The 13131-nt window shown below is 47.5% G+C and overlaps 1 protein-coding gene across 1 annotated transcript in view; it reads left to right on the top strand.

Moving 5' to 3' along the window:
* The window catches only part of Dpp6 (dipeptidyl peptidase like 6), a 671863-nt gene that overhangs the window by 412307 nt on the left and 246425 nt on the right, over positions 1 to 13131 (top strand). Inside the window, exon 5 of the mRNA XM_036181185.1 lies at positions 100 to 174. Within this exon, the coding sequence (XP_036037078.1) occupies positions 100 to 174 (75 nt within the window). The remainder of the gene's footprint in view (positions 1 to 99; positions 175 to 13131) is intronic.

The following is a 13131-nucleotide window of genomic DNA, read 5'->3' on the forward strand; positions in this document are numbered from 1 at the left end:
ACTGCTTAACTTATTCAGTAGAGGATTTTGAGGGTGTAACTAGGACTCAGAGTTGTTATGGGCAACACCTGTAAATTCTGTTTTCTTTTTTCCTCTTAGGAATCCTTAAGAGCCATCAGATATGAAATATCCCCGGATAAAGAGTATGCGTTGTTTTCCTATAATGTGGAACCGGTAAGTCTCACGCTTTCCTTATGTAGAGGAATGGTTTTCTATGCTGCTGCCTTCTGAGAGTGCTTCCTGAACGCACCTTCCTCATGATCTCCAACCCTGAGACAGTCTGTATACCCGGACATCTTCTCTCATGTGTCACACCACCACATAGCAGAGAGGAGAGACATAAAATCATTCTTGGCAGGAAAAACAATGACTCCTTTGAAGAGCTGTTTCCTGGGATTTTCTGGGGGGAGGTGAGTCTCCTTGGAGCTACCCCTTGTATTCCCTGGTTCCCAGGGAATTGATCAATTTTAGCCCTAAAACAAAAGGCAGCTGCCAGTGGGTTCTGCCTGCCCTCCCTGGCCATGCCAGAGTCCTGATGAAAGCTAAGTCACTCTCTCTTATGTATGTTCTTATTTGCTGGTGCTTTATCAGTCTCCCTTCCCCTAAAACTTGCTGAAAATTTCTCACCCTGGGTTTGAGCAGCTGCCTAAACATCCATTCCCTGGCTGTCTCTTTCTCATTCCCAGGCCCTTCCAGTTCACTGGTCTCCAGTTCTCCTGAGATCATCTAGTTAGTGTTTCTTGCCCCTCCCGTGGGGTAAGAGCCCCTGAGAGGTGTCTCATGTCAGAGAGGCTCTGTGCTGAGCCCTGCATGAGAAGGGTATTGATTTCCATCTTGTGGCATAAGCCAGAGGGAGCAGCAATCCAATTCTAAATTTTCTAAAAAGTTTGGCAACTAGGTTGTTTATGGATATTTCAACTTTAATCCAATAAATGTAGACCTTTGAAACCCTATCTTATTTTTTTAAATGTCTGTTATCCAAGAGTGTTCATTTTCAATCTCTAAATTCTCTGGGACAATTGGGCATCTGGGTCTGTTTGCTCCGGTGAGTCTCAATTCTAAAGGGAGGGCTCTCACCTTGGCACTGCCGTATTTGCTGTTCCCAGCCCTCAGCTGGCTGCCTTAAGCTTTGAGCAGCTGAGCATGGTGTCTACAGTGCACAGCTCTCATAGCTCCCTTCACCACCCTCAGAAACTCCCAAAGTTGGGTGCAATCAGGTACCGAAGTTCTCTGGATTTTCTGCTCCAGACTGAAGTTCAGGTTGTCTTGAATCATTTAATCACTAAATCAGCCACGAGGCAGGATCCAGTGTGTCCTGGCCCCGAAGAAACCTTCAGCCTTGCGTTTCTTCCTCAGAATGTTCTGAAGGAGACTGTCAGGTACTCAGTGGCACAGGAGTACTCTTGTGTTTGGTTCCATATATCTGTGCATAAAAGGACCCTGTGCCAACTTCTCTCTCTTCCCCAGGACTCCTTTGAAAGGATACCCTGGGGCCCCATCACAACAGACAGCCATTTGGTAAAGATGATTTTGTCTAACATGAGTCTTTTTTTTTTTTTGCAAGAGATTGACAATGGTTTTTGATGATTATTAAAATATTACACTTGCAATACTGGGGGAGGGGAACCAGTGGGTTATAGCATTTGGGTTTTTTTTAAATATTTTTTTAATTAAGAAATTTTCTACTCACCCTACATACCACCCACAGATTCTCCCCTCCCCTCTCCTCCCACCCTCCAGTCCTCCCTCCCAAGCCACTTCCCATCCCCACACCCTCCAAATCAAGGTCTCCCATGGGGAGTCGGCAGAGCCAGCACACAGAGCCAAGGCAGGTCCAAGCCCCTCCCTGCCGCACCAGCACCAAGGTGCCACACTGCAGGCACCAGGCTTCCAAAAGCCTGCTCATGCACCAGGGATGGTTTCCAATCCCCCTGCCCAGGTGTCCCCCAAACAGTTCGAGCTAAGCAGCTGTCTCCCATATCCAGAGGGCCTAGTCTAGTCCCATGGGGGCTCCACAGCCATTAGACAATGGGTCTCCACCAGTGTGGCTGGCCATCTCCGCATAGCATATCTTCCCATCGTGGTCTCAACGACCTTCCCTCCCCCGTGAGCAGAACCCCTCCTCTCTACATTTGATTGGATTCCTGGAGCTCAGCCTGGTGCCCCTGCATCCACCTCCATCAGTCTCTGGATAAAGTTTCTTTGATGACAGTTAAGGTATTCACTAGACGGGTCACCAGAACAGATCAGTCCAGGCACCCCCTCAACCACTGCCAGCAGTCCAGGGTGGGGTCATTTCTGTGGATTCCTGAGAGCTTCCCCAGCACCCTGCCTCTTCCCACTCCCATGTTGTCTTCATCTATCACAGTATCTCCTTCCCTGCTCTCCCACTCTGTTCCCACTCCAGCTAGACCCTCCCATTTCCCTATGTTCTCACCCCCATTAGTCTTAACACATGGAACACCAGCTAGAAATGAGACCTTTAATGTGACCCTTTCTCACTGAAATTTAAAATAAGGTCAAAAACAAAAGTTCCATTAGTTTTCTCAGCCAAAAGAAAACACAAAAATTTGAAAGGATTCATAGAACAATAAAAACATATATATATATATAGCATTTGCTTCTTGTGATAAACACCATGAGCAAAAGCAACTTGAGAGAGTAAAGGATTTTTCCAAGTCAGGATCCATCATCAAGGGAAATTGGGGTCAGAACTCAAGGCAGGAACCTGGAGGTGGAAACCATAAAGGGAGAGTGACTGGCCCACTTTCTGGCTTGCTCTCTGCTAGTGTCCTTACACAGCCCAGACCCACTTGCTAGGGCTAATTCCTCCAACAGTGGGCTGAGCCCTCTCTTATCATCAGTCAAGACAGTTCCTCACAGACTTGCCATAAGCCACTAACATGGAGGCAGTTCTTCAGGTGAGGTTCCCTTTCCCTGGTGATTCTAGACTGTGTCCACTTAACAACAAAAAAATAACCAGCAAAATATGAAAATTCCATAGTTAAAAGTACATCTATACTTCTAACTTGAGCAGAAGTAGTTGCTAATGGTTTCAGTTCTGAGAGGCTACTATGCCATCAGTTGTGAGCACAGATTCCCAGAATCCCTTCTGTTTCTGGAGGAGACAGGAAGGGGATTTGCATGGATTCCTGCTTGTCCATCTGGTGGGAGGACGTCCTAACCAGATGAACAAAGTTGTAAACATTTCTAGAAAAGGGGTTGGATGCTTTCACAGGGAAAGTCCTAACTTGTAATTATGGAATAAGTGGGATGGAACAAGGCTTCCTAAGCTGTGGTTAGCAATTATTATTAAGAGGGTTGGGTTAATAATATAATGATTAATTTACTAATAATATAAAAGAAATCTGAGAACTGTAATTAAAGTTAAGTGTTTCCTAACTGCGGCACACGGTTGAAAGGTCTGGTATCCCCAGGGGGTGCACAGCATTTCCCAAAGGACCTTTTTTTTTCAGTTTTAACATAGTGTTTGTATTAATTTTTTTCATACAGTGTATTCTGATTACATTCCTTCCCCCTACCCAGCTCCTGTGAAATCCCTCTTACCACCCTATCTACCCAACTTCATACACTCTCTCTCTCAGGGAAAAATAATACAAAACAACAAAAAATGCACACATGAGAACATCGGGATCCATTTTTTCTCTACCCCTAAGCATGGGGCCTGCCCGGTATGGTTGACATACCCCATGTCACTCCACTGGAGAAAACCAGCCGTCCCTCTCCCAACAGGCATCAACCACAAATAGCTCCATGGTTAGGGCTGGGATTCCAGCCTCTCCTCCCTGTAACTTACCAAGTATATTTGATTGAGAATAAACTCAATCATGTTTCTCCAGACATAAAGTACCTGTGGGTCTGTAAGCAGTGCACCTGGAATGTGGAGGATCGTGTTTCCAGGCGTGTGGTCCTGGCCTTATGGTTGCAAAGTGTATCTGTTTTCTATTTTCGCCATCTCATCTCTTCCCTAACGAGTATGCCTGCCTCAAAGAGCTAATGTTTGTCACATGAGTTCTGTTTCAGAGAGAGAAAGAACTTCCTGTCATTTCTTGGGGCACATCTTCTAGAGAATTCTCTTAGAACTGAGCTAGATGCCAGGGGAATAGTAGGTTTTAATTTGTAGTTTGAAAGTGATACTAACTCCCAATAAGGAAAAAAATGCTTTAAAACAAGCCTGCTTCATTAGTGCAGTCCTGTTCCTTCGTGCAGAGAGTGGCTGGCAAGCATGACACATTTCCTAAACTCTGCAGAGGAAGAGAAAAGATAATTGAAATTGCAATATCTTAGATCATTTCAAAATATATGCACTTTGTGAGAGGAAAGAGAAATTCTATCCGCAAAAGATTCTCACTTAGATAACGCTTTCCTTAAAAGCCCTGAATATTTGCAAATAATTTGACTTCCATGTTTAAAGATGACATTGAGAGGGGCTGTTTTTAAAGCCCCTTAACACCATTCTATACCAAATAAAATAGCATTTTGTCCAAAAGATGTTCTAAATAAAGGTCCAGTCACTCAGTCACCGATGCATGTAACAAGAGACCTCAACACTCACTGGCTTAAAACAAATAGTATCATGGTTTCTGTGGGTCAGAAATCAGAGCTCAGGTTAGCTGGATCTGTTGACTTTGAGTCAACAGGCTGGTGAATCGAGTCGATTATCATCCCTGGGTGTGTAGTGGCACGGTCCTGAAATCTCAGCACTTGGGATGCTGAGTCAGGAGGACTGGTATGAGTCCAGTACTATAGTTCTGGGGGGTCTATGTAGCATCTTTATTCTACTGATCCTGAAACACTATAATAGTGAGACAGCAAGACTCATCTCCTTTCTCCCTAAACTTCACTGTCATGCAAGTACTGAGTTGCATAATGAGTTATAGATCAGGACACTGTCTCAAAAACTGTTCTCAACATCGTTATCATTGTCATCATCATCATCATCATCATCATCATCATTGTCATCATCATCATCATCATTGTCATCATCATCTGGGCTACAGTTACATCTTGAGGCTCTGGTGAGGAATGGTCCATCCCAAATTCCATCACATGGATATTGACAGAAATCTCTGATGGGCTCTAGGTCAGAGAATAGACTCAGGATCCCCCCCCCCAGAGACTCTGGAAAATGCAGTGGTTTGTTCCTTGGAGCAACAAGCAAGAAGAGTGTTGACAGGGTGGGTGCTGTCAGTACTTCTGATCCATTGCAGAGGCATCTTACCACAGTCCATTTGCTAGGAGCTAGATACTGGGTCCAGCCTATCACAAGAAATATAGACTAGCAAGTTGGGAAGCCTCTGAAGCTGTTTCAGAGCTTACCCCTGTACCTATGTCTCCTTGGCCCTCTTTCTCTCATGGCTCCCAAAGCTCCAAGAAGTGAGAGAAACAAGGAGATGTGAGTTCAGGATGGCCTTGAGAGAGTACCATGCTGGGGTGGGGGGGTGGGGGGGATGGAAGTTCCCCTCACTCTTTTTCAAGTGTTTGCATGATAACCAAGTTTATTGGAGAAGGGAGATGAGCTAGTTGTTAGTGACTCAGAATTACAATGCAAGCCAGTATGGGTAACACCTTCCCTGCCTGGATTTGATACAGATTTAATAAATGGTGAAGAAGGAGCCTAACACAATTCTTAATAGGTAGTGCTCCTCTGTCTCCTCAGTGTTGTATGTTAAGGATCAATAGACTAAAGACACAACATAGACCCTCAAAACTATAGTGTTACTATGATTGTCTTGAGAATCCAAGTTTTAAAAAAACCCTAATTTTGTGTATGTATGGTATTTTTTTTACTACCAAATCTAAAACTTAGCAACAAACTTATATAATTAGATTTCCTTGAGTTTGCTGGTATATTTCTTAAAGAATTTTTTAAGTTATGTACTCAGAAGGGAAAATATCACCCAAAATGAGCCCTATCTTATGCTTGTACTTGCTGATGGCACCCCTGGCATGCCGGGAGTGGCAGTCAGATGTCAGATGCTCTCTTATTCTATATACAGGTGGTGATTTGTAGGGATGACTAAGACTCATACCTAGTGTCATTACCAAGTCATATGTCTCTTGGCCACCTCTAACATGTCCTGTGGGCATTGGCACTGAAGCCAGAAATTGACCTGTGAGGCTTGAGCAGCCCCAGGTAATTATCCTTCCTGGGAGACATAAGTGGCATTTTCTTGATCCTTTAACTCTTAAAATATTTCCTATGCTGGTTTTTAGCCAAGTAGCAGACATTTGATCATTTTTGCTTTTCCCCAAGTTGGATAACAAATGCCAATGATGAATCAGGAAGTTGAAAGATCCCACACCCCAACAGCTTCTGTCTCAGAGGGGAGTGGTGTGAGGTACCATGGTTAGCTCCCTCCTCAGACAAGCTTGAGGAGGAGGAGGAGGAGGAGGAGGAGGAGGAGGAGGAGGAGGAGGAGGAAGAGAGGAAATATGCTGAACAGTTCCCACCTCACAGAGATGATTGGTGCTGTATAAGCTTCCTTTTCACAGGAGAGAGGTGTCCTGTACAGTTTCTTTTCAGGGAAGAGGAGTGTGAGGTACCCTGCCGTCCTCCCTCCTCGGAGCACATGGTGTGCTGAGTACAGCTACCCCCTCAGATGAGACTTGGTGCTATGCAAACATTCTCCTCCGAGGGCAGAAGTGTCCTATACAGCTTCTTCGGGGCAGAAGGCTGTGAGGTGCCATTCACAGCTTCTTCCTCAGAAGAGAGAGAAAGCTGTGTAGAGCTTCCTCCTCAGAATGGGGATGGTGCTGTGTAAGCTTTCTCCTCAGAGGGCAGAGAAGTGTGAGGAACCATCTACAGTTCTTTGCTCAGAGCACATGGTATGTGCTATGTATAGCTTTCTCTTGAGAGGGGAGAAACTTCTTCAGATGAGAGAGCTGCCCTGCCTACCATCTGAGAGGCAGGGGGTGGGGGGAAACAGAGGGAGGGAGGGAGGGAGGGGAGAGAGGTGAGGTACCGAGTGTAACTTCCTCCTCAGAGGGCATATGATGCCATGTAAGCTGCCTAGAGGAAAGGGGCATCCCATATAGTTCCCTTGTCATGGGAGAGAGGGTGCATACAGCTTGTAACTACATACTTCTCTCTGTATAGACTGAACCCTGCTCACTACAAAAGAAAGCCATTTTCATGCTGTGCTCTGCACTACAGGAGTGAAACGAATTTCCTATTCAAGAAAAAATCTTTTTCTTACACTTTGTTAGTTAATGTAGCCTATTTTACTATCTGAGGGACTTTGAAATATATTATTTATGCAAAGCTGCAAATCACTCAAACATGGATAGACCTGATTCAGCATATTTGGTGAAATGAATCCCATCTAAATTCCATGGTCTTCCATGCACATCTTTGGTGGATATGTGTGTGTGTACATGCATGTTTATGTGTAATCATTATTATTTTTTTTAAAGAACCTGAGTGCTAGAGAGATGGCTCAATGGGTTAATAATGCATATTGTTCTTTCCAAGGATCTGAGTTCAGTTCTCAGCACCCACATTAGGTTGCTCACAACTACCTATAACTCCAGCTGCAGGGGATCCAATTCAACTCCATCACTGACTCCCTCTCCTGACTTCTTTAGATACTGTACATATGTGCACACACACACACACACACACACACACACACACACACACACACACACACACGAGAGAGAGAGAGAGAGAGAGAGAGACAGAGAGAGAGACAGAGAGAGACAGACAGACAGACAGACAGACAGACAAAGAGACAGAGAGAAAGACAGACAGAAAGGCACAGCGACTGCAGAGTAATTTCCAGGTCCTCCTCCAGGAAGCAGCTGGTCAGCGTGTAGGTGAGTCCCTTGCACGTTTCTTCCTGTTCGGCTGACACTGGGCTTGCAGGAAGTCCCCACTTGAATGGTCCTCAGACGAGGACTCAAAAGTCAGTGCCTGCAGCAAGACTTCAGCCTGCTTGCCTAGTCCTGATTCCCCAGCAGCTCCTGTGATGGTAGGAGGGGAGATTGACTTTCAGTAATGCTCCCTCTTCTCTGGAGAAGATGAGCGGCCTACAGGACTCCATAGAATTGAACCCGCCGACACCCACATTTCCCCTTCTGTGTGTCCATCCAAACAGTGTTCTCCAGTAGCCAGACCTCTTTGGGGGTAGGTGTTTTCTTTTGTTTTTGTTTAACCTTGCTTTGTAATTTCATACAAAGGAATGGGTTTCATTGTGGCCTTTTCATCCCTACTTTGGTCTTGTTGCTCCTGCTCCCCAGACCTGCTGCCCACACCTTTGCTCAAGCTTGCTGGTCCCTTTCCCCATTTCCTCCCTCTGCTCCCATGCCGTGTGTGTTTGAGCACCCTCCTCTCTCCAGCACTTTTTTGCTGTCATGGTCACCTTTCTAGGTTAATGACCTACACTACCCTGTATATATGCGAAACTTATGATCTAGGAACTCGCATGAGAGAAAACATGAAAGCATGTAGTATTTGTCTTTTAGAGACTGGTTTATCACATTTAACATAGTAATCTCCAGTTCCATCCATTTTCCTGAAAATGTCTTGACTTCCTTTGCAGCTACACCCAGTTCCATTGTGCATATATACCATGTTTTTTCTGCATTTGTCTCTTGATGAACATCTAGCCTGTTCCATCTCTTAGCTCGAATGAGTAGTGTGCTGACAATAAATGTGGTTGTTGTCAGTATGTCAGATATCCAAGTTGGGGAAACCTAAGCAAAAATGGTAGAAGCTAGAATTTGTGCAGAAAATAAATGCACGAGTGGTGTATTGAACAAAGACAGAGCTTGTGATGAGGTTAATAGAAGAAATGGGCCAAGAAGGAAGGAGTAAAGGAGCCAATGGATGTTAGCCAGCTATCCTGGAAGTAAGAGGTAGCCCCTTACTGGGGGATACACTCAATGGTTGGGGAGAGGGGATTAGAGAATTGGAGACAGTCTCATTGTGGGAGATGACACCAGAAAGGGCTCCCAAAGGGGACAGGATGACCTCCTGAGGCCAGGCTCTATGTAGGTAGGACATGGAAGCATCAGCATTCTTGGGAGAAGCTAGGACCATAGAAGCAGCAGGTGTTTGGGAAGTGAGGGGCAGTGGAGAATTGGAGCACACAAGCAAGCTAATAGGCATATCTGAAGCCAGCTGGGGGATAGCACTGGAGACTGCCTGCCTCAGCATCCGGATCACGGCTGTGATAATGTAATCACAATAATAACTCTTAAAGACCACCAGCTCGGGGACAGACTCTGCATGAGCTAATGTAACCAGTGAGGTCTGTATAATTGGTAATAAAGGAAATTAAATGTAAATGAGGAGAGACACAGGTTTGCTAAGTGACACGGTCAGATATGACACAGAGCATACTTAATTGTCTTTGCTGTGAATGCCCATCACTGTAATGTAGCAAGAGGAAGAAAGACTCAAGGCCTTCCTGAAAGATTTGCTCTTATTTCCCATTCTGCTGTCTATGATTGAGGGAGAGCTGGTTAACAGCAATTCTATGCAGACTCAAGGCTGATTAATATGGAACAAGCTACCCTGGCCAGCTGAGCAAACAATTAGGACTTGGAGACTTACTGTGGACCATTATCTCTACTTTGTGGCTGGAGATTTCCATACTCCTGAAAACCATAAGGATTAGTCCAACATGGTGGGTTAGGAACAACTCTACTTGTGATTCAGCCCCCATTGTGTCATAGAAATGATTTAAGCAAAATGGTTAAGTCAGATGCCGTCTGCAGCCTCGCTAGGTATATGACACAGTCATCCACTGAGCATGGGTGATATTGAACAGCCAGAAACACTCTAGAATATGTGCTTGCTTTCCTTGCAGGCCACCAGAATGATGATTCCAATTGTAGTAGACAGACTTTGCAAGGTGTAATTTCAAAACCCTTTGAGTTCCCACTTAATCCTCAGTGTGTTCCCCAGAAGGGAGACTGAATTCTTTAAAGTTTCTGGCCCTCTTGACATCATATGGCAAGTGCCTTGGAATTCAGTCCTTCACAGAGCAAAAGGTTTTCATCTTCCAGCAGGCAATGTTTCTGCCTTATGGCTTACTTTAGTCCTGAGTTTTATTATCATAAAAAGCCTGAACCCGAGCGATGGAGCCCTCGGCCACGTCCTGGCAGGCTCGGCATGCTAATGCACAGTGGTACAGCGTGGCTGGCGGGGTTTGCTGCTACAGCTGCTGTGGTGACACTTTGGACCAAGTCCATTGCTACAGCTTTTGAGTCTCTAGAAATGACTGAGTAAATGTTGAATTGCCTGAACAATCCCTAAATCACATGTCGCCTTTGGCCCCTCAGTGCCCTGCCACCACTAAATGGCTATAATTTGACAGGCTACACAGTGCCTTTTTACAAGACTACAAGGCTTTGCTTGCAGGTGTGTGTGTGTGTGTGTGTGTGTGTGTGTGTGTGTGTGTGTACTTGGGTGCACAGAGTGTCTCACAGAAAGTGGGAATGAAGAGGAATCTGTGCTGTTAATCTTTCAAAAGTCTGCTGTGTAATAAAGGAAATGCATACTAGAAAACATCATTCTCTGAAATGAATAGACAAGGACAGTGTTGGGACATGGCTGTGACTGCTTGGCACCTCACCTGACTGCTCACAACTTTGGGCTTTCTCCATGACTTCTGGCTGCCATGACAGCTACCAGAGATGACCCATTATCAAAAGAAGAGCAATACTTTTTATTATTAATACTGAAGTTAGCATTCAAAGTGATGGGTTACAGAATGGCGTTTGCATACAGCTGCCGCTGGACCCCATCCTTATCCTCCCCTCTCTCCAGTCCCCTCATTACCTCTTGTTGACCCCCACTCTTTCCACACATGGCTTCTCTTCTGCTTTGATGTCACATGACTTCCCCTGACCTTTGTCTTAACACCCCTCCTTGTTAAGATCTCCCCTTCTCTCATGTCCCCCCTTTTTGTAATTTTTGTCACCGTAGAGTGATGGACTCTGACAGTACTGGAATTCAGGAGTGGAGTGGATCGCCATCTAGCTCTAGTTGGACGGTCTCAGAGATAATGTGTATTGAAAGAGGAGTAGACAGAGCTAAAGGCCGTCCCTCACAATCTCCTGCCCATGTGCTGCCCATGGTGTGGACCTCAAGGGTTCCCAACCCTGTTACTGTCTGCTTCCCCACTCAGCCTCCTCCCTCAAACAGCCAAGTGTGCTCAGATCTCTTCATCATGAAGTGAAGACAGAGGAGCTCTGCTTCTGCCCATAGTTCTCTCCTCCTCCCCCTCCTCTCCCTCTTCCTCCTCCTCCCCCTCTTCCTCCTCCTCCCCCTCTTCCTCCTCCTCCTCCCCTTCTCCCCTTCCTCCTCCCCCTCCCCCTCCTCCCCCTTCTCCCCTTCCTCCTCCCCCTCCCCCTCCTCCCCCTTCTCCCCTTCCTCCTCCCCCTCCCCCTCCTCCTCCTCCCTCTCTTCCTCCCCCTCCTCCTCCCCCTCCTCCCCCTCCTCCTCCCCCTCCTCCTCCTCCTCCTGCTCATCCTCCTGCTCCTCTCCCTCCTCCCCCTCCCCTTCCCCTCCTCCTTCCCCTCTTCCTCCTCCCCCTCCTCCTCCCCCTCCCCCTCCTCCTCCTGCTCATCCTCCTGCTCCTCTCCCTCCTCCCCCTCCCCTTCCCCTCCTCCTCCTTCCCTTCCTTCTCCCCCTCTTCCCCCTCCTCCTCCTCCCCCTCTTCCTCCTCCCCCTCCTTCTCCCCCTCCTCCTCCTCCCCCTCCTCCTCCTCCCCCTCTTCCTCCTCCCCCTCTTCCTCCTCCCCCTCCTCCTCCCCCTCCTCCTCCTCTCCCTCTTCCTCCTCCCCCTCCTCCTCCTCCTCCTCCTGCTCCTCCCCCTGCTCCACCGTCTGCTCCTCCCCCTGCTCCTCCTCCCCCTCCTCCCCCTCTTCCTCCCCCTCCTCCCCCTCCTCCTCCCCCTCCTCCTCCCCCTCCTCCCCCTCCTCCCCCTCCTCCTCCCCCTCCTCCTCCCCCTCCTCCCCCTCCTCCCCCTCCTCCCCCTCCTCCCCTCCTCCCCCTCCTCCCCCTCCTCCCCCTCCTCCCCCTCCTCCCCCTCACCTTCATGGCCAACTGCTGAGAACAGAAGCATATGGACACAACTCTTCTTTTCAGTCTCCACCCTCCCCCCACTATGCTGAGTCCCAGGCCTCCTGACAGCTAGGACAGGTCCTGCTTTTGTCCCCATTTACAGAAGAAGACACGGAACCTTAAGAAGGCTGATGATACTGAGTCACACTGTGAGTCACCTCTCTGGGCACCATGACCTGCTGTGCTGGATGATCAGCCCTCTGCACATGCCCCTCCCCACCACAGAGAAGGGTGCAGTGATTCTACCAGCAGAATGTTTGATTCTGGCTTCCCTAGATTCATGACTTCCCCTCCGCAAGCCCGTTGGCTTCATGGCAGAACTGAGGTCACTTCCCCCTCCCCCTAGGCATCTGGGCTACATGCTCAGCTGTCTTCAGCTGCCTCCTTCACCTACTCGGCCAAGAATCCATCCTGCCCCAGACTTGGTGGGTCTTCCTCGCAGTTTTCTGTGAGGCCAATGTCTCTTCTCAGATGCACACTGTCCCTGAGCAGCTTTATCTACTGCTGAGGTCCCTGCATGGGGCACTGGCTGACACCAGAAGCACCTGGAAGGAACTCTTCCCATGCTGACTTGCAGGCTCTGCCTAACCCTACCATGCAGGAAGGATAGCCAGACATTGAGTGTGTGTGCTCCAGAGTTTAAGACACAATCCTCCAGATGGCAGTGACCCAACCAGCCGTGCCTCTGTGCAGCTCCCTTGCCATGGCTCCAGATGGATGGTTCCCACTGTCTCCTTCCAGCCAGGAGGGACCTTGAACACAGTGGCTGTAAACTGAACCCAACTCTTTACCTCAAATTGTACCCTTCATGCCTGTAAAATCAATGCAGTAGAAAATGCACCCATTTGCCAGGACTCTGAGCCTAGATCCGTGTCTGCCCTGGCCTGTGGGTCCCTGCCACTCCCCAGCCTTTCACAGATGTCCCATCTCTCCTTATTGTCACTGTTTGGTGTGTCCCATCCCTATCTGTCACCTCTCCATGGACATTTCATATCATACTTCTCCCCCACACACACACCATCCTGTGTTCTCCAA

The sequence above is a fragment of the Onychomys torridus genome, chromosome 3, assembly GCF_903995425.1.
Source record: "Onychomys torridus chromosome 3, mOncTor1.1, whole genome shotgun sequence".
NCBI lineage: Eukaryota > Metazoa > Chordata > Mammalia > Rodentia > Cricetidae > Onychomys > Onychomys torridus.